Source organism: Thermothelomyces heterothallicus (genome assembly GCF_042370625.1).
Source record: "Thermothelomyces heterothallicus CBS 202.75 unplaced genomic scaffold P884_scaffold_2, whole genome shotgun sequence".
NCBI classification, from domain to species: domain Eukaryota; kingdom Fungi; phylum Ascomycota; class Sordariomycetes; order Sordariales; family Chaetomiaceae; genus Thermothelomyces; species Thermothelomyces heterothallicus.
The window spans coordinates 477,090-504,408 of record NW_027192563.1 but is presented as its reverse complement, the minus strand read 5'-3'; the positions used below and the strand labels follow the sequence as shown (position 1 = coordinate 504,408).

Here is a 27,319-nt window from a genome sequence, read left to right as displayed (position 1 = left end):
AAAAAAAAAAAACAACCTTTCCCCCCTCCCCATGCTCTGTGTCTGCCGGGTCTTTCTTTGCGGGTCCCAGCAAAAACATGAAAGCGTCTGACACCTCTCGGTGCCTGGCTGAGCTCTGCGCCTCTTCAGCCCCGTTTCGGCGAACTCGAGGACCGCGAAGAAGGAGAACATCCTCCCCCCCGGCGGGGGTAAAGACGGGAGCCAGCCGATTCTCATCCCGAAGGGGATGTCGGTCCGGTGGGTGAGCCACGCCATGCATCGAAACAAAGACGTGTACGGGCCGGACGTGGGTGAGTTCCGGCCCGAGCGATGGGAGTCGGTCCGAGATGGGTACGTTGAGAAACGTTGTTTTTGTTAACGAGCCTAGACACACTCGTCCCTTGCTCACACTGTTTTCTTTCCCGCAGTTGGGAGGATATTCCGTTCGGCGACGGGCCCCGGATCTGCCTTGGCCAGCAGTTCGCCCTTACGCAGATCGCCTACACCGTCGTCTTCAAGTTCTTCAACGTGTTCCGTGCCGTCGAGGCCCGGGACGACAAGCCTTATAGGCAGCATACAAACTTGACCATTTCCTTTCCAGATGGACGCCTCGTCAGTGTGGTGCGAGACAAGCGTGATTAGAGGCGGGGAAATGGTCGTATTTCTACCTCGAGGTCTGATGGTTCGCTCGGCGTTTGCACCGCTAGCTATTGCGCACCAACGACGACCTTGGGCAGGTACCATTGATACTGAGGTGGTGCATTATGGCATTATGTTGTTTGTTTTGCACGGAGGCAAGAGGGTTTGATTAGATGATCTCAATGTGCTCTGATCAAATATACACGTGCCCCTTGACATGCTGGTAATACAGGAGAAAGAAAGGATTGGAGTGTCACACGACACATGTCAGATATCCAGAGGCATGCAGAGGGTGAAGGACATGGTAGAAAATAGTCAACCCCACCATTTAGTCGGTCCGTTGCGGTAACCACCATAAGCGCGGCCCTCGTCTCCGGAATGATCGCTTCCTTGTCGTTTAAGAGAAAGGTACCTAAGAGGATTACGGGCCAGACAACGAGGTAAAGAGTAGCAGAGAGCTGTCGAGTAATACACCTTGACCGTAAAGAGAGGTTGACAGAAGCCCTCCCAGAATAAGCAAATACAGAGAGCGAACACAACGGCGCAACCCCTTTCCAAAACTCCACGACCTTGACATCTGAGGAGGAGATAACAAGAGGCACCAACTTACATGCTGCCCTTCCCCTCGTCAATCACTGCCGGTTCGGCTTGGGCAAGTACCGGCTCCTGAAGGCCTGCCCGATGGTACCTCCAATGACGCTCATACGGCTGCCGATCGTGCCGTCCTGCATGCGGCTGGCGAGCGCTTCCTCGAGCGCCGACTGCGTGACTGAGGCGTCTAGCGAACAAATCCGTCAGCGACCGCCGCCTCGGCGTTCCAACCAGCATCATCCAGAGAGAAACAAAAATAACCAGAGACGCGAGAGAGAGAGAGAGAGAGAGAGAGAGAGAGAGAGAGAGAGAGAGAGAGAGAGAGGAGAAGAGAACAAGGAATGAAAAGAACGTAAAACTCACCATCCAAGTCGCTAAAGCTGCTCCCCATACTGGGCGTCCCGTCGCTGCCCTCCCTCGAGGTCCCCTTTGCGCGAGCGCCCCTCGGCCCCGCAAGCTCGGTCGCCCGCCTCGGGGACAGGGGACCCTGCGAGGGGCCTCCTCCTCCTCCTCCTCCTGCGGCCATCCCTGCCCCCGTCGTCGTCGTGGTAGGAAGCAGGCGGCGCCCGTCGCCCGGGCCGGCCGTGGCCGGTCTGCGCGGGAGGACGGCCGGCGCCGGCGCCGCCGACGACGAGCCGATGGACGAGTCCAGCGAGGTCTGCGAGTGCGACTGGCTGGTGTCGTCGGCCACGGCCACGACTGCCGCCGCCGCCGCCGCCGCCGCCGCCGATGATGATGATGATGATGATATTGTTGACGCCAACACCGGCCGGCCCCGCCCGGCGAGGTCGCGCAGGTCCATGTTGTTCCCGCGCAGGGTGGCGCCCAGGTCCTGGCCGCTGCTGCTGGCCGCGCCTTGCTGCGTGAATGGGGCGAAGGCCGGCTCGTCGTCGTCGTCGTCGTCGTAGTCGTCGTCGTCGCCGCCGCCGCCGCCGAAGGGGCCATTGCCACCGCCCCGGGAGCCCTTTGGAGGCTTCTGAAAGCGTGGGGGGCGGCGGATGATGCGGCTCTCGACGTGGCTGTCTGAGGAGGACGAGGAAGAGGAGGCTGCCGGGCTGGGCGGCGCCATCTCGGCGCGGTCCGGCTGCTGGGGTCGCTGCAGCTGTTGCTGGGCGCGCTGGTCGATGGAGGGAGTTGGTAGGTGTGGGAAGCGGCGTCTCGCGGGATCGCTTGGCCGGGTGGCAGTCCCTGGCCTGCTGGCCGGTTGGTCCTGTAGGGCCGCGTACGGAGCGGCCGGGTAGGCGGGGGAGTTGAGAGCGCTTCCGGGCCGGATGGGATAGGCATTCTTGGCCGTCGGCACGGGCCCGGCCGTCCCCCCGCTTGGTTCCTCCCCCCTCCTCCCCAGAGGGGTGGCGGTCTCCTTTCGGTTGGAGAGGGCCGACGGGGCGCGACCGGTCCCCAGACTGGCGCGCCTCGAGGGGTTCACGCCGAGCTGCGAGTTCCCCTGAGGCTCGGCACCAGGCACCGGCGATGGAGCGTTGGACCCCCTTGCTGCCGCCGCCTTCAGCATGTGCGCTCTGAGCTGGGACGTATGACGCTCAGTCAGATAGCTGGCCATCTGAAGGAGGAACTCGACCGTGACGTCGAACTCGCTGGCGCTGGCACAGTGTCAGTTTCTTTCTTTTTTTTTTATTTTTTTTTTCTCGCGCCGGCAGCGGGGTTCCCAGAAGGTGAGGTGGTCTCACAGCTTCGTCCCTAGAGGCGACGGCGGCGTTGTCAGCAAAACGGCAGGGTGTGGCAGGCGGAGAACTTCATCAGACGTACAGTCAACGTTATCGAGCACAGAATCGGACAGGATGCTCCATAGCGCCTCGGATTTCTTCTCGCTCCAGTTCACCTTGAACAGAGATGTCAGCCTCGAGCTCCGAACCCGTGAACGCGTGAAGCTTCCATGGCGGGCACAGTGCGAAGCTCACTGTTCCTGGGTCGACAAAGTCGCCGCGATTGAAGGGCAATCGAATGTAGACATGGTATCTTGGCTCTCGTCCTTCTCTGGCGTCTAGGTCGGGTTTCCTCCGCCTCTCTGTCGCCGGTTGGTCTGCCCTCTGCCTCGCGTCCATCTTCTCTACGTTGTTCGTTTGATGGAAGTGAGATTGCTGGGGCTGACTGTTCGTGTAAACCGAAATGGGAAAGGTCTGGATTGAGCTTGGTGTTACATAACTAACTACCTGCCTGCCTACGCGGTAACTACTACAGTACGTTACTGGGGGAGTCTTGGCGCAGTGATGCAGTTAGGCGAGCTCTTGCTCAGGTCTTGGCGTTTTTGGCCCTGTAACTAACGTTAGCTGTTCCATAGGCTGCCGTTGCTGGGCAGATTTGCAGAGATGCATGCAGCATGTCAGCCCCGAGACCAAAAAATCGCGTCGCATTCACGCCATTCAAACCGACCCTGAAAGACGGCCGATTCGTTCAACACTGATGATAATTCACCACATTCCCACCGCCCTAGGTTTTCAGAACAGCCAGCTCGATCCCATTGGTTGCACATCTTCCTTTTAGCCTTCTCTTGCACCAACCAGCCAACCGACTATGGCGCCCTTAATTCTGCACAACGTGCCCGACGAAGAGCTCTACGTCGGCGACGACGGCATCCAAAGACCCTATGCCATGGTCTTCCCACAGTACGTGCTGCGGCTTGCTTGCATGCTTGACGCCATGTGTTCTAACTCAACGCGCCCGCAGGCAGGACGGGTCCTTGCGATCGAGGAAGATGACGCACGAGACGGGCTCTTTCGGCAAGTCGACGCGCCGAACAAGATCCAAAATCGCGACGCCGGCGAAGCGAGAAGACCCTACGTTAGCCGCGGCGGACAAGGTGTTTAGCAGTTGGATCGCGAGCCAAAACCAGAATGCGACGCAGGCGAGCGCCCCCGCCACGTCGGGCCAACGGAGACCGACCCTGAAGCCCTCCACCTCTTCCCAGAGCCTCTCCCAGGCGCAGGACGAGAGCTCTGCCCCGTCCCAAACCCGCTTCCTGAAACAGCGGGAGCCTACCGAAGTGATACTGCGCGGGTACCGCTCTGCGCAGCAACAATATGCCGCCATCAACCACTACGAGCAGCTCGCCGGCCGGATATGCGAAGACTACCCGCGCGAGCCACCGGTCGAGAGCCGGCGCTACAAGTCGGAGCTGCGCGACCCGGCCTTCACCCGCCGCCGCGCCCTGACCCCGGAAGAGCGCGCCAAGGTGAACCGGGCCGACAGCGGCGAGCACTGGGTCAAGGTGACGTTCGAGTCCGCCGAGGCGGCCGACGCCGCCATCTTCGCCTCGCCGCAAAAGGTCCTCGGCCACCTCGTCTACGCCGAGCCGTACCACGGCATCCCGCCCCTGCGGGACGAGGCGATCCCCGACCCGTCCACCATGACGGGCAGCGGCCTGCAGCGGACGTGGTCGTCGTCCAACCGGCGGCACTCCCGGACCCAGTCCGGCTTCTCCGCCGCCCAGCAACAGCAACAGCAACAGCAGCCTGGCGGCGGCCTCGACTGGTCGCCCCCGCACTCGCACGCCTCCACCTCGCTGACCGCCGACACCACGACCATCGACTCCGCCCCGGACACCACCACCACGGCCTCCTCGAGCACGGTCGGCATCGCCAACGGGGCCCCGCCGGCCGCGGCGCAGGAGAACGACGGCAACCCGGACGGCGAGTTCTGCAGGCTCATCCCGACCGTGCGCAAGGCCAAGCTCCTGCCCATGGAGCAGGCCCTGCTGCCCGCCCCGTCGCTCGCCCAGCGCATCGCCACCCACGTACCCTTCCTCCGCTGGTTCAACGGCGCCATGATCGGGAGCGAGGTGCCGCGTACCGAGACCGGCGAGTTTGACTGGAACAGGGCGAGTCTATATTGGAAGCTCATGTGGTGGCTCGACTTTTTGCTCGGCCTCTTTGGGGGGGAGATCCGGGACGTCGAGAAGGACGATTAGGGTGAGATGGGGTGCGAAAAAAAAAAAAAGGAAGTACGTTAGTAACTAACGAATGGTTCTCTTCTGGGCGACATGGTTAGAGGTCGATACTTCTCGGTGTGGCCGTCGGGATTTTTCAGGGTCTTTTTTTTTTTGGGGGGGGGGGGGGGAAGGCGCACATTGCTTTGTGGTCCCAGACCGGACGGTGGTGTTCGTTTATGTTGTATTTGAGCACCTCCTTATTACAATGTTTACAAGTGACCATGATGATACCTATTTCTCTCTCGATCCCGTTCGCGCATGTACAGATAGATATATTTATTGGTTGCCCCAGTTCGGAGACATATCCCCTTCAAATCCAGCCCTCTAACGAAGCCCTTTCCCACTGCCGCCATTCATACATGGATATATATATGTTATATCGTCATTATTGTGCATCACCCCACGTTTCCTCGAGTAGATGCTGCGAATCCCCTAGGCCTGGACCGACTCTACCGTGAACGCTGTTGTCGGATGACCCACGCCGTAGCCCTTCGTCGCGCCACGGCGACAGCTCCCCGTCGTCGGCATCCCCATGTACGTCCTCGGGAGTCCCTTCATCGCCGTGCTGCTGCTCGTCCGCATCGTCGCTGTCTTGCCTCCCCCGCCCCCCCGGATCAGCTGACGATTCCGCGGCGTGGTATTCGATGTCCTCGAGCAGGTCCTCCGGATTCAGCCTCAGCGGCTGTGGCTGCGGCGAGAACGGTCGCACGTTCCGCGACCGGTTGAACTCGGAAAATATGCTGTTGCTATCGGCATCCCGGTCTCTCCCCCTCGCCGGGGGGTCCGAGGTGGTCACCGCCTCGGCCAGGCTCTGGTACCGGTCCGGGTCCCCCAGTAGACTATCCGACCTCGACGTCTTTCCCCCGCCTTGCGTCGTGTCCGCGCCCGACATGTCCGCCAATATGCTCTTGGGTGGCAAGATGCTGAACAGCTTCGCCCCGCCTTCGCCCGACCCGACCCCGACCATGGCAGCACCGCTGCCTCCGTCGCCGCCGCCACCACCACCACCACCATTACCACAACCACCACCTCCTCCTGCTCCGCCTGCTCCTCCTCCTGGGATGACGCCTCCCTTGCCCGAGAGCGAGCCGATGGCGGCGTCCTCGTCGGCGGCGAACAGGTCGACGCCCCGCTCCAGCACGTCCTCGAGCCCGCCGCCGGACCAGCCCTTGCGCGCCAGGCTCTCGAAGATCTCGACCTCGGCCCGCACGAGGCTGCAGCTGGCCTCGACGATGCGGCCGCTCGCCTCCTGGCTCTCGCGCAGCAGGACGCCGGCGTGCTCGCCGTGCAGGACCGTGAGCCCGTCCAGCCGGGCGGTCAGGGCGACCAGGTGGCCCCTCAGCTGGCCGACGTCCCTCCTGCGCTGCCGGTTCATCATCTTGACCCCGTCCTTCTCGAGCCGCCGGATCTCCCGGCTCTGCGCCTCGACCGCGCGCGCGTACCGCTCCTCCTCGTCCTCCACCGCCGCCCGCCACCTGTCCAGGTCCTGCAGGAGCGGCACCTCGAAGGCGCGGTAGACCGTCTCCGAGAGGATGTGCTGGTGGTTGGCGACCAGGTGCTGCAGGCCGGCGGCGGCCAGGAGGGTGTCGGCGGTGCAGCTGCCGCGCGGGGTGGTGCTGAAGCTGTTGTTGTTGTTGTTGTTGTTGCTGAGGCTGAGCGGAGGGGGGTTCCCGCCGGCGGCCGCGCCGCTTGTGTTTGTGGTGGTCAGTTCGGCGCGGGCTTCTTTCAGGCGCGCGCAGGACTCGAGGGCCGAGCCGAACGTGGAGGCGGCGGTCGAGAGGGCGGCGAGGGCGAGGCGGTAAGCCTTGGCACTGGAGAGAAGGTCTGCGTAGGCGGCCTGGGAATTCGCGAGGTCGGCTTTCGTCAGGACGGCATGCGGCGGGCGCGGCGGGGGAGGCGGGGGAAGGTTGTATTGGGAGAGTGGGTTCGCGGTCGAGGCATACGAATAAGTCGGGCTGGCGGGGATGGGCGGCAGATGCGAAGGCCCCGGTGAGGGCGGTTCGTTTCCTGCCATGGTCGATGCGCTGCGTGGACTCTTATGGGCCAGGTCGGGAAGCCGTGTCGTGGTGGACGGTATCGGGCGGTAACGCGATAGTGTATGTACAACACTCGCCAGTTGTTTATCGCGTCCTTCCGAGTTCGGTTGGGTTCCCTCCCCCCCAAAAAAAAGATAACAACAGATCCACAGAGTTCTTGATTAGATGGGAACGTTCAGGGAACAAAATCCATGGCCAACGCTCATGCCAAGAGGAGGAAATCTCCAAAAAAGCTAATCAAGGATGACGATTAGTAGTATCGCGACTCCCCAGTCATACCAGTGATAAACCGTGCATCCACTGCCCGCCCTAACTTGCCTGCCGGATGCCCATGTGATAACAGCCGCTGTGGACCGACGGTGGGTCGCGTGGCGGCCAAGGGCTGGGGTGCTGGGAGGGGCGCGAGGGGCGCGAGGGTTGGGGGGAAGGGGAGGGGGGATAATGGCGCACAGACCTCATTGTGAGAAGTGGACATGGTGGGGTCGTCTTCAATGGAATGTTCGTCGAGGGACAACGAGAGTTGACGAACAATTGCGTACGGTTCGAAGTAGAGGAGCGCTAAATCCTTCTATGGTCGCTTGTTAATGCCCAGTTCGCTCACAAAGTGCATACGACCCATGATATTCCTCGAAGCCAGAAGACGAATAGAAAAACACGACTTAGAGCTCCGACTTGGCGTTGTTGTCGCCCAACGGCGGCAACCGCTCCCTCAAAAACGCCTCGACATCATCCATCTCCTCCAGGCAGGCCGAGTGTCCCATATCCCTATTATGGGGCCAAGTTAGCCGAGCACTTCAATTGTGAGCACCTTGTGATAACCCACTTGTAGATCTTCATTGTTACATTGTAACCCATGCCCTTGAGCATCTCGTACGACATCTTTCCGAGCTGTGTGTTCACTACCTTGTCGGAATCACCATGACCCATGAAGATGGGCGTCTCCTTGTTGAACTCTGGCTTGGGCACCAGTTCGCTGAACTTGAGGCTCAGCAGCAGGTATGACGAGAGAGCCACGATGCCCGCCAGCTTCACCTTCGAGGTCAGGCCGGAAAAGATGCTGATGGCACCGCCCTGGCTGAAGCCGCCCAGCACAATCCTCTCGGGAGGGATGCCAGCGTCGATCTCCTTCTGGATGAGCGCGTGAAAGTACGCCTGGCTCTGCAGGATGCCGGCCTCGTCCTCATTGCGCCGGAGGGACTCGGCGTTGCCGTCAATAGTGTGCTGCCGATGTAGTGAGCACGACTGGCCGTGCAACCTCGGGCGGGTTGAAAATGGGAAAACGCTGAGAGACGTACAATATCATACCAGCCCGGCATCTTCATCCCCCAGTTGCAAGTGATGGGAATTGATGGTGCATGGGGAAGGATAAACTTGACCTCGTCAAGGCGCTGCCGCCTCCGCCAGTTCTCAACGGCGCCCGCCCAGCCGTGGCCCGAGTCGCCTAAACCGTGGACGAAGATGACGGTCGCGGTATGCCGCGCAGTCGCCGGGAACAACAGGGGCGGCGCCCGCACGAGTGACGCCATGTTTTTTTTTTTTTTTTTTTTTTGTGCAAGATCCAGCTATCAAGCACAGAGCCTCGAACACAGGTTGTATGGAGAGGTAGCGTAGCGAAGGCTGCCTGGCGTGCCTGGGTCCGGCTCTCAGAGGATGATTCTTTTAGCGGGGCGTTTTAAGATACCGCTGGGGGGTACCCGGGCATTCGGGTTAGGGTCTAGTTCCCGGGTGATCCACCTAGCCGTGCTAGTGGCGTGCCTGGCTCGCCCTGGGTTAGGCGAGTTGGAGAACCGCGCGGCTTCCACATCGAGTGTGGCATGATATCATGGAGCGCTATCCGTAATTAGTCAATGCTTACCGAAACAGGCAATACAAGTCAAATGCCGAAAGCGAATCCACGACCCGTGCAGCAAGTACTTGACGACCGGCGGTTCAACCATTTGTAAAATTGCCACTCGAGTTATAAAGCAGGAGACGGCTTGAGAGAGAGAGAATTTCACTTGCAGAGCCGTTGCGTGTCATGTTTCCATCCCGGATTTCGAGGCACTTCACCGTGTTACTTCTGTCGACTTCGATCCTCATTCTGGCGCTGTTCTTAAATTCCGCGTCCCCTTTGGCGCGTAGCCTGCCATCTTTGACCAAGGTCAAGAATTTCAGCTCGTGGTTCAAGCCAGCACAGTCCTCGGCCAACATGCCCAAAGCACCGGTGTATTTCTTCAGCCATGGAGGGGTAAGGATTATATAAAATAATGAAAAAAGAAAAAGAAAAAAGAAAAAAGAAAAAAAATATTCTCCCAAAACCCTCCCGCTAACACACGCTTTCCCAGCCTGACGTCCAATACAACAAGACGCACCCGGTCTACCCGGTCCTCCAGAGAATCGGCAAGGAGATCACGCAGAAAGTGAAGCCCAAGGCCGTGGTAGTCTTCTCGGCTCACTGGCAAGCTGAACCAAACGAGATCCACCTCAACAATGCCGAGGACACCGACCTCATCTACGAGTATGTCTGACCCTGATTCGGAACGGGACCCAAGCGAAGAACGATGATGGCTAAACAACAATCCCCCCCCCTCCCTCCCCTCTTTCCAGCTTCTACGGCTTCCCCCCGGAGTTCTACAAGGCCACGTACCCCAACAAGGGCAGCCCGGAGCTGGCCTCCCGGATCCTCGGCCTGCTCTCGGGCGCGGGCATCCGAGCGAGAGGGCTCAAGCGGGGGCTGGACCACGGCGTCTTCTCGGGCTTCAACGTGGCCTTCGACCCGGAGGAGAACCCGCTGGGGTGCCCGCTGGTGCAGGTGTCGCTCTTCAACAGCGAGGACCCGGACGCGCACTTCCGCCTCGGGCGGGCCGTGGCGCCGCTGCGCGACGACAACGTCGTCATCATCGGCACCGGCATGACGGTGCACAACCTGCGGGACATGCGCTTCGCCCGGGCCAGCCCCGCCCCGCTGCCGTACGTGGCCTCGTTCGACAACGCGCTCAAGGAGGCGGTCGAGGCCGACCTGCCCGTGCGCAAGGAGCGGATGGCCGCCGTCGCCAAGCGGCCCGACGCCAGGCAGGCTCACCCCTGGATGGACCACCTCATGCCCGTCTACGTGGCGGCCGGCGCCGCCGGCGAGGACAAGGGGGTGCAGACCTGGACGTTTCACGAGTCCTCCTTTGCCTGGGCGCAATATCGGTTCGGGGAGGTGCCGACCTAATCAAAGAGAGAGAGGGAGGGGGACGGAGGGAGAGAGAGAGAGAGAGAGAGAGACCGATTCCGATGAGAGCGGGGAAATAAAAAAAAAATACAAAGTCACTGGTTTTACGTGTGCTGAATTCTTGTGGCCCAACTCTTGTCGTCCCGGTTTGTCTTGGTCTAACATATCTATGTGCAGCATCACTGGAGCTGTATGAGTATATAGCTGACTGCCCTGCAAGATCCCCTGTATCGCAGTGAGACCAGCCTATTTCCTTTTTCCCCTGTACGATGAAGTTACAACAACACATGCTGCTGGTGCTGCTGGTACTGGTCATGAAAGAAGCACGTTATCCTCCCTCCAGAGCTCACGTGTGCGAACGAAAAAGTGCCAACGATCTGGATGATTGCGCCTCCCCTTCCCATCTCAGATAGTACTTCCCACAGTTTGTCATCGTCATCCAAGGACAGCCGGTCGACCATACATCTGACCGGTCCCCGGAAGTGAGCTCTGTCACATGGCGGCCACAACGGTATCGTCGACCAGGTCCGAGATGTCGCCCAGGAACAGGCTCGCCAGGACCGCGACGCCGCCGAAGGCGACGCTGCAGTAGTACACCCAGGGGTATGCGTCGGCGTAGGCCTGCTGGCCGGCGGAGACGAGCACCTCCCAGGCGGCGCGGTCACCGTCGACGCCGGGGAGGTCGCGGATCTCGCGGACCAGGCTGGCGGCGGTGAGGCGGACGACCTGGGTGACGACGGCCGGGTCGGCGATGCCGACGCGGGCGCAGGCGGGCGGGAGGAGGGTGGCGAGTTGCGGGGCGAGGCGGCGCGCGAGGACGTTGGCGTAGACGGCGTAGCCGACGGCGCCGCCGACGATGCGGACGGCGAGGGTCAGCGCGGTGACGGTGGCGATGGCGTCCGGGCGACACAGGATCGTCGCCACGGTCGAGACGGGGATGGTGATGCCCCCCACGCCGGCGCCGGCCACGAAGAGGATGGCGTACACGGCGCCAAGGTTGTCGCGCGTGGCGAGCGCCATGCAGCCGCACCCGGCCGTCATGAGCACCGACGCGGCCAGGATCAGGTACCGGATCCGGGAGCCGCGGGTGCGCGAGAGGAGTACCAGCGAGACGATGCAGCCGCCGAAAACCCCAAAAGCGAAGGGCATCCCGCGGATACCAACGCCAACTGGGCTGAAAGTGGAATAAGATTAGTGACTTGCTTGATTCTTAAGGGAAGATAAAGAAAAACAGAAAAGGGGGGGGAGTGTGAAAATGAGACGGAGAAAAATAAAGGACAAAAACATACTCGTGTCCGTATACGTTGTAAGCTTCCGAAGGCCAGAGGAGCAAGACGGAGAAGAAGTTGGCGCCCGAGATGAAGGTGATGACCATGGTGAGAGCTAGGGCTCGGGGCTTCTCGCTGAGGTGGCGGGGAACCATGGGGTTGCTGGTGCCCCGTCGCTGCCAGACGGCGAACGCGGCGATGAGGGCGAAGCCAACGATAAAGGGGGCGAGGGTTTGCGCGCTCGACCATGGATACTATACACGCGGATTGCGTTGTCAGGTTCTACAAACACTGGACAACAAAGAGGGGGGGTTGGGCAGGTGTTGATGGAGACGGCTGTTGATGACCAGGCAGGCTTACCTGATATCCTCCAGCTAAGATGCCGACCTCAAACGCAGCCAGCCCGGCGATCGACAGCAGGCCACCGACAAAGTCTGTCTTCTTCAGCAAGCCAACCTTGTCCTTCCAGCCGTGAACGCGAGCGCGGAGCGGGGGGAAGTAGAACAGGGCGGTCACGACGAGAGCGAGAAAGGCCCAGACCGAAGTCACGATGGAGATGTAGCGCCAGGTCGAGCGGGAGGCGATGAGCTGGGCATACATGGCCGAGGGCAAGAAGGGGAGAATGGTCAGGACCATGCCGGCGATGTAGTAGCCGCGGTGGGAGAGCGGGACAAGCTCGGCAGTGCCGGCCAGGGAGGTCAGCTCGTTGATGCCGGTGCCGATTCCGGTGATTGTCATGCCAGCTAAACAGGAGAGAGAGGTCAGTCAGGTATCAGAACATTTCCAAATTCAGATGCTTCTCTTTTTCTTCTTCTTCTCCTCCTCCTCCTCCTCTGCTTCCATGTCTCTTCTGATCCGTTCTTCTCGGAGACTCACCGATAAACATGGCCATGTTAGACGCGGCACCACAGATGACTTGGCCAAGAATGATAGTAACGTTTCCGGTGATGGCGACGTAGCGGCGGCCCATCAGGTCCGAGAGCGCGCCGACAAAGGGAGCAATGGCGGCTGTGGCCAGCAGGTTGGCCGTGATGAACCAGACCCAGTAGCTGAGGCCGCCGAGATCGCGGTAGATGTACACCGGCGCGCTAGCTTTTTCATCGTCAAGGGAACATGAGAACCGGGACAGTACGAGTGCGCAACTGCGGAGTTCCGACAAGGAAGAGCGTACCGAACAGATAGAGAGGAGCCTGGGCGCTCGTCCACATGAATGCCAGCGCGGTCAAGGCCAGCCATCGGCCGATCGTGCTCTGAACGGAACCATTAATCAAGCTGGAAACTGGAGAAGAAACAGAAAGAAGTAACGAAAAAGAAAAAAATCCAGCTATGGCAAGGCACGAACCGTGCGATGGAGGCCCTCCCGATCCCCCGCGAGGCCGTCATCGCGCGCCATTGCGTTGCCGGAAGTGATAGCGCCGAGTTTCTGGCCGAGGCAATGGCGTGCCTCTTCAGAGACAGTGGACTCCGTTGCGGGAGGGGCCGACATTTGGGAGAAACTGTCGTTATAATTCTTTCTCCGGCTCTCTCCTTGTTTCCTGTTCTTGTCTTCCGTTCAAAAACACGGCCGTAAGCTGCGCTTCTTCGTTCTGTACTCTCGTTTAGTTTTGCTATAGGATTTGGAAGGAATATTTGGAAATACCCACACTAAAGACGTGGTAACAACCTCGGGGAGGACAGGGAAAGGCGAAATTGGTATACTGCCGTGTAGTGATTGAGGAAACGCCACTTCGTGTGGCAGACGAGGGTGCTCTTGTGCGTCTGCCAGGGAATATACATAGGGCAGGAACACACACACGCGGGAAGGAAGGATTCCGAGTATTCTTTTTCTCCCCCCTTACATCTAAACAAGTTAGATACCTCAGGTTGTGCTCTGCCGCTTCAGGTGACCGTCCGAAGTCGAGACTGCCTCCTCCGCGTGAGTCTGACATGACGATACCGCAAAGAAGGCGGATGGATGTGCTACCTCGAGCGCATCCTGGGTAACAGCGCGATCTGTAAGGAGGGCATCTCTGAAGGTTTCTGCAGAGGCTGAGTGTTCGGGTCCGTAGAGCTGGGCCCCGTGCTAAGCGCTGTGAGCTCGAATCACACCGACTGCTGAGGCGCGGAATCTGGCATCTTTCCCGCAGCAGCAGCAGTAGCTACCCGTTGTGAATGCAAGCAGCTTAAATTGATAATCAAGTCGGTCGCAGCATCACAAGGCCTCTCCACAAACCATATATCATCCATTTGGTAGGTGGTCCTGCAGGCAACCGATTAAAAGAAAAGAAGAATTTTTAAGTTAAAGCCAGAAATGGAGAGTATCACAATGCGAGTTACGTGCGAGAAATCAGTTAATCCTTCAGGGCTCGAGTCGGTCCGTTTTCTCCATACTTTCGTTCCGGTGATGTTGCTCACTAGCCCTTCGCCGTTCCAGAGCGGCCAAGACGAATATGTTGGTTGGATGGTTGCAGACCACGGAATCATTCAGGCTCTGCTAGCGAAGCTGGCAACCCGGGGCTACAGCAAGCCTCTCCACCGTCGGGGCGGGACCCCGGGCCTGCTAGCTGCGGCTATGCGAGTTTGCAAGAGAGACTGGAAAGAGCGGCCAGTCAACGAGTTGGATGATGAACGTGTAGATTAAAATAGAGCTCTGTCGACCGAGGGCCAGGTCGTTAACAGTAGTAAAAATAAGAGATCGAGGAGGCCAGACCCTGGACCGGCCTTGTAACTGAGCCTCATCCAGTACATATATATGTGTATATATATAGAGTGAAGAAAGAAAAAAGAGAGAGAGAGAGAGAGGTCAGAAAGAGGGGATAGAAGGAAACAACAAGGAAGGATACTTGAACAAAACATAAGTAGATGTGTAGACGTGTTGACGTGCGGGCGCAGGAAGTAGAGCCGCCGCCGCTAATAATCTTCTCGCTCGAGAGCAGCGTGGTATCCAAGAAAAACAAAGAGAACTGTGGTATCTCTCCCCCCCGGGAACGCCAACCGACCAACAACCAAAAGAAACAAAAACCAACAGACCAACAAGTGCCCCGTCCTTCCGTTCTCCCCCCCACCCCTTCTTCCTCTTCGCTCCCACAAAAAAAAATTTCCTTCTCCACGTCGCCATCCCCCTCCTTCATAGAGCGTAGTTCTCGGTGTGCAAAAAGATCTCCTCGAGCATGTCGTCGCCCCAGATCTCGGCCTGGAGGGCGGCGACCGTGTTGGCGACGCCGACGCGCATCGAGGGCGGGCCGCACACGAACACGGCCGTGCGCCGGCCCAGGATCCCCCGCCCGTCCGGCCCGCCCGTGGCCCACTCCCTCAGCATGTACCCGAGGTCCGGACGGCCGTACTCGACGCTCCACCCGCCGTCGATCTCGTGCGGGACCGGGAAGGCGAAGCGCATCAGCGACCGCTGGAACTCGGTCGGCGTCTCGGGGAACCCAAAGTCGAACCCGGACGGCGGGCCGAACGTGCTCGTCGGCCGCGGCCGCGAGAAGCCGGCCCCGTCCGTGCGGAGGTGCGCCAGTTCCGGCGCGCGGACGGGCTCTGCACTGCCCTTGTCGCCGCCGCCGCTCTCGGTGGTCGCGCCCGTGTTGGCTTGAGCCTGCTCGGGGTTTTGGTCGTGCTCATTGTAGTCATGACTCTTGACGTCGCTGGGCATCTCATTGCCGCCGCCACCGCTGCATGCTTCGCTTAGCACTTGGCTCAGGCGGGGTTTGGCTTCTGCGATGAGCTGGCTGTACCGCTGTCTCCCTGCCGGCGGGGCGTAGTTGAAGTGTGGGGTGCCTTCGGGGCGCAAGGCGCCGAGAGGCGGGAAGTGGAACTCGCCGTCCATCTTCTTGTTCTTCTTCTTCTGCGCGCCCCCCGAGTGGCCGTCCGAAGAGAGCGGCTCGGAGCCCTTGGCGTCGCCATCGCGGCCTTCGAGCCGGCGGAGCGCCTCCTCGGCGGGCGACAACCCGGTCCCGTTCGACGGCGGAGGGCCCGGGGGCGGGGGCGGGGGCGGGGGCGGGGGCGGGGGCGGGAAGGTGTGCGGTTGGAGGTACTTCTGCTGCGGCAGCGCCGTGATGCGGTCTTCGTCCTCGCGGCGGAGCTCGCGCTCCCTCTCCGGATCGCCCTGCGCCTCGGCCATGATGAGGGCGCTGTTGCGCTTGCTCGCGATGCCCGCGACGAAACCGTCCAGCTTGTCGTGGAACATGTTGCTCAGCGGCCGGGGCGCGCGGCCGTGAGGCATCGCGTGGTTCGGCTTCTGCCTGACCGCCGCGGTGACGAAGAACTTGCAGGTAACGCTCTCCGGCGGCGCCGACTCGCGGCAGATGCGGAGCTCCTCGCGGAACCAGTCCATGGCCTCGAGCCGCTTGAGCGCCCACACCACCACGATCTTCTTGGTGATGGCCTTCCCGTCCCGCATGCGCTTGATCAGGTTCAGGAGCTGCGACATCAGCGAGGTGATGCCGCTGCCGCCGGCGATCAGGATGCACGTGTCGAACGCGGCCAGCTCGCGACGCATCCCGCCGTAAGGGCCGTCGAGGAAGGCGCGGTACGTGTGGAAGGGCCCCTTCTCGATGGCCGTCTCCAGCACCTTGCGCGTGAAGCCCCCGTAGGGGCGGAAGACGAGCACGCAGTCGCGGTACTCCTCGCCATACTCGGACGGGAAGTCCTCGCTGCAGAGGGAGGAGATGGTGAAGGGGTGGTTCTCGAGGAGCGAAATACCGGGCATTCGCAGATAGACGTACTGGCCCGGCTTCCACCGCATCCGCGTCGGGATCGTGATCTTGATGGCGTTCTCCGTCATGATGTTGATGGCGGCCTCGTCTCCGATGAGCCAGGACATGCGCCAGGGTCTCGCCCAGTTCAGCTTGAGGAGGCGCAGGATGTTGCACAGGACAAGGATGGCGACGGACGCGTACAGGTATCCCCAGGACATGAGAAAGTTCTTGGTGTGCCAGAAGAGCACGCCGAGGTAGACGTAACCGACGGGGGCGTGTAGGAGCGAGAAGAGCTCGTACGCAGTCCGGCGGATGACGGGCAGCGAGGCGACGCACAACCAGCAGAGCGGAACGAGGCAGGCGATTCCGGAACCGTAGATGATGCCGCTCCCGGGGGGGAAGAGCTTCTGGAACACCTGCATCCCGCCGTCCTCCCAGACGGGCTGGACGTAGAACGGGATCATGTGGATCAGCGACATGAAGAGACAGAGGTACCCCAGCCAGCGGTGGAAGACGTTGAGGCGCTCGGGTCCGATCCCCGTGATGATGGTGAGGATGTTCGCCTTGGTGCTCGTCGCGAAGATCCAGGGAGTCATGGCGACGGCGATCATGCCGGAGCGGATGGCGAGCGGGGGAGACCCGAACCGGATGCTCTGCCAGTACAGAGGCTGCTGCAAGAAGCTGAAGACGGTCACGAACGCGAGAGCGATGAAGACGCAACCCAACACGGCGAGGGAGCTGAAGGTGAACCGGTGTTTCCTCCACACGATGTCCGGGATCGGGCGGTAAAAGACCCATCTGAAGAGGGCGAGGGTGTCGTTGACGAAGCCGACGGACGAGAAATGCGCCTTGGGCCTGAAGTTCTTGTTCTCCATCGGCGGCTCCTCCGGGAAGAAGTGCCTCCCCGACTCGGCCGTCGTATCGGCCGTCGTCACGGCCGTCGCCAGAGCCGCCGTCCGGTCCCAGCCCGGGTCCAGGGAGTACAGTTTCTGGAAGTGCTGCTCCATCTCCTGCTTGTATATGGCCTGCCGGATCTTGTCCTGCCAGTAGTGCCATATCCTCACCACCACCGTCAAGCCCCCGACCGCAATCGCAAAGTAGGTCCATCCCAGCCCGTACTTTCCAGACTTCGTCCACGGATCCAGCGTGAGCGCCTGTACTAGGCCGGGAGGGCTGTTCGGTGAATAGGGAATGTCGATTCGTTTCACAAGCCCCGCAAGAGCCTGCGATGAAGCATCCGCGGCGCTCCCTAGCGCCGGCTGCTCCGGTGAAGCCATCTGCCGTGTTGATTGGGCTCGTGGGAGCCGGTCAATCGTCTGGCCCGGGCACTGACTGCCCTGTCACCTCTCTCCACGACCTCCTCGGGACCAGAATCGCCGTCAAGGCTGTTGCTGACTGAAACAGCGAGACCGAGAAATGTCGGGCCGCCAAATATTAGTTGGTGCTGATCATCGAGACTTGAACATCCATAGGAATAGCGAAAAAGAAGGGCGCCGAAGGGTGAGTATGCCGTCGGCCCGGGAGAAGAGTTACGGTGATATATATAAATATATCCTCCCTGTCGAACGGGGGTGGCGCCGCAACAGCGTGGCAGTGGCCGTGTGGCCCAACTTCCGGTTTTGTTGATTTTTGGCACAATATGCGTCTTCCTCGAGTTTAGGCGGTTGTTCGATATGCGCGCTGGGAGTTGATACTCTCTGGGGGCAGCTTGATCCCGGCCGAGCCTGTCCAACGGAGCCAGAACTCGGCGACGCAGTTGATGCACGGCAGAAGGTGGCCTGCGAGCGAGGTTTTTTGCGAAGCTCGGGGCACACCAAGATTCGGCTGTTGCGTGAGATCTAATATGGGTTAAGCTGTGCTGCACGGCTGCGTCGGTATCACACGGCAGCGGAGATAATGTCGCCGGAAGACCCAGGCACAGTCGGGTATTGCGCTAGTGTAGGGTCTGTTGGCGGTATGTACGGATGTAGAGGAGATACAACTCCACTAGTCGGCAGAGCTGCACAGGCGGACAACTATGCTTCGGGCCTTGCAGGTTCGGCAAGCATTGGGGGGGGGGGGTGTTGTTTGTTGGGAAATGGCCATACTCTGTACCGCAGCAGTGATCTGCAGCTGCTGCCCTATCTTTTTTTTTTTTTTTTTCTCTTTTCACGAGGCGTTGCTGTTGCCGTTGCGCAAGCGGACGGGAAACACGCGCAGTTGGCAACGTGCGCGCACGGAAGATAGATGCTATGGCGGGAACGTTCTCACACACTCCCACGAATATGGAGGTTTCTCGGTGATAGCAAGTTCCTCGCACCAGGAACGCGTGGAACAAGACAAATGTGCCACTTGAAAAGCCCTGGTCAAGTAGTTCACGTCAATGTCCCAGGAGAATATCATCCAGTCAGGAAGCCGCAATCCATGAACCAAAGAGAACCTTCAGCAGCCCAGTCGCGAATGCGACCGTCAATGTGGCCGTCCGCTAGCGTACTGTGTCTGCTTGACTTGCTTGCATCTGGGATGCGGGACGCGAATTGGATTCGAGCATCCCCGCAGCAGCAGTGACCGCCCCTCCCCCAGCGGCCCTCGAGATTCCGTGCAAGCCGTTCAGCAGCATTGTGACTTACCCGGAGGGCCCCAATCAAACCATGCGTCGAATCGCGTTCGAGGAGCGAGGTGATGATTGAGTTACAGCCCGGCGAATGAGGCGCAAGCAACAGTTGGGGGGGAAGGTGGTCACTGGTGGTGGGATGTGTTCCGGGGAAGAGAGGCCGGCCCGAGTGGGGAAGTTGCACGAACGGTGACAGGGTTATCTTCGGTCATCTCGAGGCTCGGCGGCAAGCACGAAGTCCTGATTGGCCAACCACTCTTTCCCGTCTCTGCTCTTCAACCCTGCTGTGATCTACGAATGGAACGACTTGCTGCAGGGGACCTCAGGTACCGTACCTGACCCGTCTCGGAAACCGGGAACTGGATAACTGCCTAACTAATAGTGCCCCTTCATCCTCCCAAAATGGTGCAGTGTCCTTGCTTCCTCCGCGAGGGAGGGCTTCCGAAGTTCATGGCTGAATGGAGATTTTCATGCAGCGTGTCACGCACTTGTGCAGTGCATGCAATCAAGCAATGAGCAGGACTTGGCTCCCGTCTGTTCCGGCAGGTTGGGTCGGCCGTCTCTCATAACCGCCCTGGGAACGGTGATAGGCTGCTGTCTCGACTCAATAGTCTCGACTAGACGGTTGCGTGATGAGGAACACTTGCGTTGGCTGTCCGGATAGCAGATTGGTCACTAACTACATGCAAACTGCCGCCCCGCTCAGGTATCCGAATCCGAATTCCAGAGTCCTTGTGGTGCCTGTGATGGAGATGCGCACCGTGCATGCGGGTAGTCTAGAGACACTCTCGGAAGAGACGAAGGGGCTGTTTGAAAGTCCTCAATTACCATGACTCGACACATTACGCGAAGACTGGCGGATACCCGGTTGTGCTCAGTTCGCAGAAAGTTCCCTTGCCCTGTTCCCGTCAAGAGCTAGCCCGCTCACATCCACACTGAGCGTCCGTCCCTGCACCATCTCAGCCAGCACGATACCCGTCCCGAGACTCATCGCGATACCCCACGGCCCGTGGCCGGCGGCAATATACACCCCACCCTCGGCTCCGGGTCTCGTCACCACACCAGCACCGAGGTCTCCATCCCGTATCCGCGAGATGATGGGCGTCCCCCACGCCGTCACCGGCCGGAAGCACAACCCCTCCCGCACGACCTCCAGGTCGTCTTCCGCCTCCGCCCCGGTTCCAAGAATCTCCCTTGCCGCCTGCCGCAGCTGAGCCAGGTCCTCTTTGTATGGCGTCGCCTTCCCCGCCGCAGCGTTCGGAAGCGGCAGAGTCGATGAGTTCAACCCTGAGAAATAAATGTGCCCGTCCAGTCTCGAGAACATCTCTGGGCAGAACCCCTGTTTGTGCGTGGTGAAGACGGCATGGCAGCCTTTGCTCTCCAGTCCGGCATGCCACCGCGGCGACTTGAGAACCAGCGAGTGCCCGGCCAGGCTCTGGATCGGGACCTGCAGATCCGACTTGGGGAACAACGTCTGGAAGACCTGCCCCGTCCACGCACCGGCCGTGATGATCAGCCTCGCACAGGGCAGCTCCGTCTCCGTGGCAGACGGCGTGGTATCGATGATGCGAATACCGACCAGCTCGCCCTTCGCATCCGTGCTCACCGAGACCGGCTTGGCCGGGTGATGAAGCTTCACACCGCGCCGGAGGCATTCTTGCAAGAGGAACTGGCAGAGCAAGAGGGGATCGAGCTGCGCCGTCGAACCCTCGTCGCTGATGAGTTCGATGTGGTCGCCTTCCAGCCTCCGCAGCCACCCCGGCGTGTTTCCGGACAAGGAGTCCTGGATCACAGGGGCCGCGTCGGCGCGGCTGGTTCCGTGGCGTAGCCAGTCGTCGCCTCGCGAACTCGAGTCTCGCGCCGCGGCAGATGCTGCGTAGCTGACGCATGTAGACCGCGAGTAACCCCATCTCTCGCGTCCGCCGTGTTCCTCTGCAAGCCGGCGGTGCTCATTGAAGCTGAGGGCGCCGAGAGCTGTCAACGAGGGCCCAAACCAGTCCTTGGCGAGGAAGCCGCCGGCGTAGCCAGATGCAGAGGAGAAGAGCTCCGGTGACGGCTCGACCAGTTGAATGCTTGTCGGATCCTGATGCTGGGAGAGGTAGTAGGCCGTCGAAACACCGATGATACCCGCCCCAAGGATGACGGTCGAAGACATCTTAAACAGTTGCACGACGGAACTGAAGCCAGAAAGCTGTTGTGGAAAAAAAAAAAAAGAAAACCCTGTTGGGGAATATATCACATAGTCCGTTTCGCGAGGAGGTAATAGCTGTTCATTATTATATATACCACCAAACCTGGGGGAGCACCGATCGACGTGCCGGCAAGTAACAATAACCCCGCGCCCTATTCCCCGAGCACATCCATAGCGCCGCATGAGCGGGTCGATGGACAAGCCGAGATCTGAACCAGGCACAGGTTATGGAGCAGTCGACCCGGCGTGACGCCCTTGGATTAACAAGAATTCTTCCCCACTCCCCACATGGAGGGGCTCTGTTGGGAGATTTTTCGAATCGGAAAGCAGGGCAATCCAGTTTACACATCAATCAGCCCATCTGTTTTGCAATCGTTACACAGTAGTACCGTGCCAAGCGGCTATTTGAATTGGAAGGTTCGGCATTCCCAACAAAGGATGGAATCGAAGGTGGTCATTGTTACCGGCGCGAGCCGTGGTATCGGCCTCGCTGTTGCCCAATCCCTGTTGGCGTCATCCCAAAAAGTGGTCCTTGTTTCCAGGTCGACCGATCAGCTTCAACAGCTGAAGGATCGCTTTCCTTCTCAAGTCGCTTTTCTCGCGGCTGATATGACAGCTGCTGACGTAAGTGAATTGCACCGCGCGAGAAACACGGCCGACCTTGGTTGCAGCAAGCTCGGAACGTGCAGAGACATTGCAGGGGCCTATGTTGACCTTTCTCAAGACAGCCCGGAGAGTAACAGAGCTCGCTACCCTTACCTTTGGGAGGATAGACGGGGTCGTTGTCAACCACGGCGTGCTTTCTCCCATGACGCGAATCGAAAATGCCTCGATCGAGGAGTGGAAGAAGCTCTATGATGTGAACTTCTTCAGTGCGCTTGCCTTGGTGGGTGAGAAGTGCCAAGGGCGACAAAGAACCGGCGCTGACGCTTTTACAAGACCAAGCAGGCAATCCCTCACCTGCGGGCTTCGAAGGGCCGAATCGTATTCGTCTCCTCCGGCGCCGCAACCGGCGCTTATACTGCGTGGGGAGCCTACGGCTCTTCCAAGGCTGCCTTGAACTCTCTTGCGAAACACATCGCCGTTGAGGAGCCCGACATCACCGCCGTAGCCATCAGCCCGGGTCGGGTCGACACCGACATGCAGAAAGAACTTCGTGAGAAGGGCTCGGAGATGTCGAAGAAGGACTACGACACGTTCATGGCCGACTTTGAAGAGGGCAGACTGAACAAGCCCGAGCTGCCCGGCGGTGTCATCGCAAAGCTGTCTCTGGACGCCAAGCCAGAGCTTTCCGGCAAATATTTTAAGTGGGATGCATCAGACTTGGTTGAGTATCGCCAGTAGTTACGGTAATCTTGGGATCTGCCAGAAATGCTGGTCAGCTTTGATCGTACCAAGAATCCATGGAGCATTAGACGCTTTGGATAAGGGCAATCAGACAAAAAAGAAGGCTTTATGTTCCTCCACATGTTAAGCTTCGGTATTAGCATGGAATAAAGTGGTTCATCACAAGCTGCAAAGTCAGTTCCAGTATTGAAGAGAAAGCGACCTACCGTCTGCGACGTCCTTCGCCTCACACTTGATTCACGAGTTGACGACTGGGTTCCGGGTCAGTATGATGCTGAAAAAGCGGCACTCATCCTGCTATAATCGGGTGTTGTTGGAGATCAGGTGATATGTGTCCATCATGAATTATCGGCATTGGAATGAATAGTACAATATTGAGCATCATGTCGCGGATGTATCCGTCGTTGGAAATCGAACTGGTTCTGCGAAAGCCATCTGCAACCACAGGCCTGTTAGCGAAGCGAGGCCTAGAGATCAACGGCAATAGGTAGTTTTGGCTGCTAGGATTGGATAAGTTCAGAGATGTCGTTTGGCTTGACAGTGTCTATCACCATGTGTAGGTCTGATAGGGGCGACACGATATGCTCATCATTGCAATGGCTCGAGGAAAAGAAAAATGTCCCATATCTGCGTACCTTACCTGAGCATTACTTTGCTCGGACCAGAAGACAAAAAAAAGCTGGAGCGGTATTGCTGTTGTTGGAGGGAGGAAAAGAGAGCCAAGTGTTTGATGTTGTGTAGACGCGTCGGACTCCTTGGCCGGAAGAACTCTACTTGGATTGAGAGGTGGACTCTAGAATTTTTTTGATGCTGCTAGTAGGGTTCTAGTGGGCCTCATCAAAGGTGCCCGTTGTGGCTGAAGCACAACGAGGGGCACTAAGCCACAGGGAAGGGTGGGACGCGTCAAGAGTGGCCGCGAGCTGGCATTGGGTGCGTCAGGAACCACTGACAGAAGGAACGGCAAGCAGGTATAAAGACTGTTCACCAACTCCAGGCTAGGGGAGCACTCGGCTCTCCTTAGTTCACAACCATGTTTGTTCATCTCCCAAGGGCTTCGAAGTGCTACATCCCCTGGGGAAAATCATTTCACACCTGATTTCAGACAGTTGCACGTCGTCTTCCACCAGCGCCGCAGCCTGCAACCTCGCTCTTGCCTTCGTCGTCCTCGAGGGGCCGGGACCCTCTTTCTGGAACATCATCATGTCAGATCACGAATTTGGAGGTTAGTTATCACTTTTACAGCATTTTACCTGGTTTCATTCACTGTTCCGAAATTTATTTTATCTCGTTCTGGCAAACTGCCTTCCCACGCTGTTGCTTGCCTTTGTGGCTGCGCTTATTCAAGTGAATCGCAGTCGCGCAGCCGCTTTTATACAAGAAGCATCCAGTTGGTCAAGGAGAAGTTGATATTTCGATGCGACTCCTCTCTTGCGTCTGTGGGTTGCCCGGGGAAGCAGCCGATACAAATCACGCGAAACTGACTGTTTGTGTCGGCGATACTCCAACTACACCTTTCCGCCATCGTATCTTGAGCTTTAATTTACCAATGTGGTCAAGCGTCCTCCCGCATCGGTTTGGTACTGGATGATTTTCGATGCGGACCCGAGTAGTTCTCCTTCCAGTCTTACACAACGGTTTACTTCGCTGGATATGGCATCGCAGGCTAACGTTTGCTAGGCAACGATGACCTCTCTCTACCAAAAGGTGTGTGTTATATTATTGCTCTGTTCCAGATGGCCGAGCTGTTGTGGTTAGAGCTACAGTCTCCTGCTGTTGATTTCATATCAGCGGCTGAGGTAGTTGTAGCCGCTGTCCAGCTCAGATAGTTCGAGGAATGCCCGTGACTTTATCTCGATCGATCTTCCACCCGTGCCACTGAACAGCCGGGCCATAGGATGAGATGCGAGATCCTTGCGCGGCCGCCTCGAGCAGCAGTGCACCGGGGTTTCCAAGTGTCCCGGCCACCAGTAGCAGATGAGATGCTGACCTCAATTAAGCCACCGTACAAAAAATAGTCGGTGAGATCTTGGCGGGATCGTCTGGCATCGCCTTTTCCAAGGAAGCGCGCGACGTCCTCATAGAATGCTGCGTCGAGTTTATCACCCTCATCAGCTCAGAGGCGAACGAAATTTCGGAGAAGGAAGCCAAAAAGACGATTGCGTGCGACCACATCATCAAAGCGCTCGATCAGCTTGGTTTCCCGGACTATGTTCCGGCAGTCCTCGAGGCCGCTGCCGAGCATAAAGAAGTCCAGAAGGTAGGCAAGCCGAATCGCTCGGTACGTTTCTCTCGATTCTAATCGAGTTTCTAGGGGCGTGAAAAGAAGGCGAACAAATTGGAGCAAAGTGGGCTGTCGCTGGAGGAGCTGGAGCGTCTCCAGCAAGAACAGTTCGCCGCCGCGGCCGCGAGGCATAATTGATCCGTCTGCGTAGGGCGATCGGTGCAACACTGCGGCGCAAACTTGATGTATCAACAAATGGCGATGAGGCGCAGGTGGGGAGGATCGTTGGTTGAATCGTTGTTGACCCGGGAAGGCATGCATTGATTTGGCGTTGGAGCGCAATCGTTTAGATGGTTCGGAGACTTGCGGTATAAATGAGCCTACGTTTTGTTGCCGGGTTGGTTTGATCCGCCGTCTTGACGGGAAGTGGATGGTTTGCATCAGATGTTCTTTCGCAGCATGGCGTAGGCTAATGCGCCGGTGGGTGCTGGGCGCAGGGCCATGTCGAGAAGGCGAATAAGGGCAAATGGGACTGAGGCGCTGGGCACCGTCCCTCGGATGTTCTGCGTCCTCGACCATGAAAGACGGCGGAAAGGGTCGTGGTTGGAGACTCATACAAGCCCTATATTCGGAGCGACCCAGACCTATCACCTACATACAACCTACTTCCTCCCACCCGAGATGCAACGCGACAGGGATATTCCGCCATGTATGTCCCTCTGTCCGAGTGGAAAAGAGATCTAGTAGCCATCCTTGCCCCACTTGTTGTACTTGTCGTGGAGTCTCTGCGATAGCAGTTAGCTTTCCGTCCACACACCGTCTATGCAGACCGGGAGCGTGTACCTTGGGAAGCTCAACGTCGGGGATGACGACGACGTTGACGGCGCTCGGGGCGTCTTTTGGCGGAGCGTTGTCATCAGCGCCCGGGTGATACTGGTACTTGCCGTGAGTCGAGTCGGTTTCCCAAGGCATGCTGTTCTTGGCGAGAGGAACACGGCTCTCGGAGGTCGACGAGGTCGGGCTGCGGCCTACACGCCAAATCCACCGGTTAGCATTCGTCGGGCCGGGGAAGTCGCCTCAAAGGAATACCCTGAGGGCGAGGAGGGTGTTTGTTTGTAGACGACTGACCAAAGTAGAATCCGGCACCGGTCAGGGCGGCGAGCACCACACCACCGAGAATCTAATCCGGTGAAGTTACATGTCAGCCTAATCCTTATCGCGCGCGCGCGCGAAACAAGCTGTCTATTACTGTGTTCCGCGGCGCTGCATCATCGGCGTCATGGGAATTTGACGCACCATGATCTCAGGGTTCTTCTTCGACTCGGTCTTCAGCGCCTCCTCGCCGGACGTCAAGCGGCGGGCGGTAGTGCTGAAAGCTCGGCGCGCAATGATCGAAGCCATTGGTATGGTGGTGGTATCGTGAATTGGCGATGATGGTAGGAATTGCGGTCGGCAGAGCTCGGCTTGTTCGTGGTGCAAGCTTCGGGATGTGCTCTCGTACGATGGATTTCGTCAAAGGCTGAGCTCCAGGCTTGGCATGGAATATTATGTAAGGCATGTGGCTGTCTGCTTAGTGGGCCAAAGAATTCAGGTGCGAACAGCTGCCATTTGCACATGTCCTCGGCTCTCATGGGACGCGAGAACCTGAACCTGCATCTTGACAATAAAAGACATGCCGAAATTTACTTTTCATGCGCGTTTCTCGATTCCCTGGAAAATTAAAAGTTGTGCAAAGACAAGGCCATGAGCTTTACAGATGCTACAGAGTATACATTGCCTTTGGGGAACACAGTGATCACATCCATTATGAAGACGCAGCAAAAGATGTGTCCCACATGAATTAAACGTTCGAATCAATGTCTTAAGAGTATACTTGTCTCTAGTATGAATACGGGTTACGGGAATACGCGGGTGGGTTTACACCAAGGTAACATTGAACATTGGTCATGTTCTTGATAGATCTGTTCCTGTCCCAGGTAACTAGTGGGTCCTAGTAGTTCAGAGTGGTGCAGGGCATCATCCGTTCAGGGGATGGAGGCCAGTGCGATGCATGGAGCACCCGAGTGGGCAAAAAAGCAACTGCCAAGCTGACACGGCCCAAGTCGCTGTGGGCCAGTCTGCTTCTTTCGTCACGAACGGCAGAGCAAAGGCCCCCCAATTTGCTTGTTCAACTTCGAATCTACGCTCGGACGAGCCCGAGGAACAAGATTTGGGGGGTTCTTTCAATCTGCTTCACGACGCTCCTTTCCCACAGTCTTCCGTATTTTTTTTCCTTTAATTTGCTGCTGCCGCTCCTTTGTCACCGTTATCATACGACCCGCCTACTTTTTCCTCAAACCTGTCGTCGAAGCCTTTGCGTTGCCACGCGCGAATGCTGCAGTAGTTCACGGATCAGACGGACCCTGCATCAGACACCGCACCATCAGGGTTTGCGGTTTGCCGCTACTCTTTTGATAGGACCGGACGAGATATCCGTCGCCCGGCCTAGCGCAGTACACCGCCGATATCGAGCGTCGCAAAAAAGAACCGTTTACAATCCGATCCGCTATGTTACCGTGAAAAGCTGCTAGACGCACGAAACTTGGTCACGACTCCCTTGGTGATCAACCTCACCAAATCTCGAGAGCGGACGCAAC

At 58.5% G+C, this 27,319-nt stretch overlaps 12 protein-coding genes across 12 annotated transcripts in view; 5 read left to right on the top strand and 7 right to left on the bottom strand.

Annotated features, from left to right (window-relative positions):
* P884DRAFT_266650 (cytochrome P450) overlaps window positions 1-621 on the top strand; it is a gene marked incomplete at both ends in the record, with an annotated part of 1,353 nt that extends 732 nt beyond the window's left edge. Inside the window, 2 exons of the mRNA XM_069442045.1 lie at window positions 114-330; window positions 408-621. Of these exons, the coding sequence (XP_069300991.1) occupies window positions 114-330; window positions 408-621 (431 nt within the window). The remainder of the gene's footprint in view (window positions 1-113; window positions 331-407) is intronic.
* A 160-nt stretch (window positions 622-781) lies between these two features.
* P884DRAFT_235966 (uncharacterized protein) lies at window positions 782-3,178 on the bottom strand (the record flags this gene model as incomplete). Its single annotated transcript, XM_069439973.1, has 3 exons — window positions 782-1,396; window positions 1,573-2,807; window positions 3,126-3,178. 3 exons carry the CDS (start codon window positions 3,176-3,178, stop codon window positions 1,251-1,253), a joined length of 1,434 nt encoding a protein of 477 aa, XP_069300990.1. The 3' UTR covers window positions 782-1,250.
* Window positions 3,179-3,585: 407 nt separating this feature from the next.
* On the top strand, window positions 3,586-5,252 carry P884DRAFT_289328 (uncharacterized protein). The gene is made up of 2 exons (XM_069443991.1): window positions 3,586-3,830; window positions 3,892-5,252. The coding sequence occupies exons 1-2, from the start codon at window positions 3,739-3,741 to the stop codon at window positions 5,129-5,131; spliced, it is 1,332 nt and encodes a 443-aa protein (XP_069300989.1). The 5' UTR covers window positions 3,586-3,738; the 3' UTR covers window positions 5,132-5,252.
* A 332-nt stretch (window positions 5,253-5,584) lies between these two features.
* P884DRAFT_274691 (uncharacterized protein) lies at window positions 5,585-7,166 on the bottom strand (the record flags this gene model as incomplete). The annotated part of the gene is made up of 3 exons (XM_069442758.1): window positions 5,585-5,717; window positions 5,776-6,083; window positions 6,219-7,166. 3 exons carry the CDS (start codon window positions 7,164-7,166, stop codon window positions 5,585-5,587), a joined length of 1,389 nt encoding a protein of 462 aa, XP_069300988.1.
* Window positions 7,167-7,847: 681 nt separating this feature from the next.
* On the bottom strand, window positions 7,848-8,714 carry P884DRAFT_274690 (Phospholipase/carboxylesterase/thioesterase; the record flags this gene model as incomplete). Its single annotated transcript, XM_069442757.1, has 3 exons — window positions 7,848-7,953; window positions 8,012-8,409; window positions 8,484-8,714. The coding sequence occupies 3 exons, from the start codon at window positions 8,712-8,714 to the stop codon at window positions 7,848-7,850; spliced, it is 735 nt and encodes a 244-aa protein (XP_069300987.1).
* A 491-nt stretch (window positions 8,715-9,205) lies between these two features.
* On the top strand, window positions 9,206-10,384 carry P884DRAFT_266645 (Extradiol ring-cleavage dioxygenase, class III enzyme, subunit B; the record flags this gene model as incomplete). Its single annotated transcript, XM_069442044.1, has 3 exons — window positions 9,206-9,415; window positions 9,513-9,685; window positions 9,775-10,384. The coding sequence occupies 3 exons, from the start codon at window positions 9,206-9,208 to the stop codon at window positions 10,382-10,384; spliced, it is 993 nt and encodes a 330-aa protein (XP_069300986.1).
* A 492-nt stretch (window positions 10,385-10,876) lies between these two features.
* On the bottom strand, window positions 10,877-12,860 carry P884DRAFT_192120 (major facilitator superfamily domain-containing protein; the record flags this gene model as incomplete). The annotated part of the gene is made up of 5 exons (XM_069437648.1): window positions 10,877-11,558; window positions 11,674-11,906; window positions 12,013-12,395; window positions 12,529-12,744; window positions 12,824-12,860. The coding sequence occupies 5 exons, from the start codon at window positions 12,858-12,860 to the stop codon at window positions 10,877-10,879; spliced, it is 1,551 nt and encodes a 516-aa protein (XP_069300985.1).
* A 1,898-nt stretch (window positions 12,861-14,758) lies between these two features.
* P884DRAFT_266642 (ferric reductase like transmembrane component-domain-containing protein) lies at window positions 14,759-17,608 on the bottom strand (the record flags this gene model as incomplete). Its single annotated transcript, XM_069442043.1, has 1 exon — window positions 14,759-17,608. One exon carries the CDS (start codon window positions 17,606-17,608, stop codon window positions 14,759-14,761), a length of 2,850 nt encoding a protein of 949 aa, XP_069300984.1.
* Window positions 17,609-19,558: 1,950 nt separating this feature from the next.
* P884DRAFT_254601 (FAD dependent oxidoreductase) lies at window positions 19,559-21,142 on the bottom strand. The gene has a single exon (XM_069440907.1). It carries the CDS (start codon window positions 21,077-21,079, stop codon window positions 19,799-19,801), a length of 1,281 nt encoding a protein of 426 aa, XP_069300983.1. The 5' UTR covers window positions 21,080-21,142; the 3' UTR covers window positions 19,559-19,798.
* A 411-nt stretch (window positions 21,143-21,553) lies between these two features.
* Window positions 21,554-22,459, top strand: P884DRAFT_191451 (uncharacterized protein; the record flags this gene model as incomplete). Its single annotated transcript, XM_069437591.1, has 3 exons — window positions 21,554-21,743; window positions 21,844-22,001; window positions 22,055-22,459. The coding sequence occupies 3 exons, from the start codon at window positions 21,554-21,556 to the stop codon at window positions 22,457-22,459; spliced, it is 753 nt and encodes a 250-aa protein (XP_069300982.1).
* Window positions 22,460-24,458: 1,999 nt separating this feature from the next.
* On the top strand, window positions 24,459-24,881 carry P884DRAFT_191407 (histone-fold-containing protein; the record flags this gene model as incomplete). The annotated part of the gene is made up of 2 exons (XM_069437586.1): window positions 24,459-24,719; window positions 24,774-24,881. Coding segments are annotated over 2 exons (369 nt in total), but the record flags the coding sequence as incomplete, so codon positions are not given.
* Window positions 24,882-25,382: 501 nt separating this feature from the next.
* P884DRAFT_289320 (uncharacterized protein) lies at window positions 25,383-26,476 on the bottom strand. Its single transcript, XM_069443990.1, has 4 exons — window positions 25,980-26,476; window positions 25,812-25,863; window positions 25,527-25,711; window positions 25,383-25,468 (listed from the first exon to the last, which is right to left on the bottom strand). Exons 1-4 carry the CDS (start codon window positions 26,082-26,084, stop codon window positions 25,424-25,426), a joined length of 387 nt encoding a protein of 128 aa, XP_069300980.1. The 5' UTR covers window positions 26,085-26,476; the 3' UTR covers window positions 25,383-25,423.
* Between the last annotated feature and the right edge of the window lie 843 nt (window positions 26,477-27,319).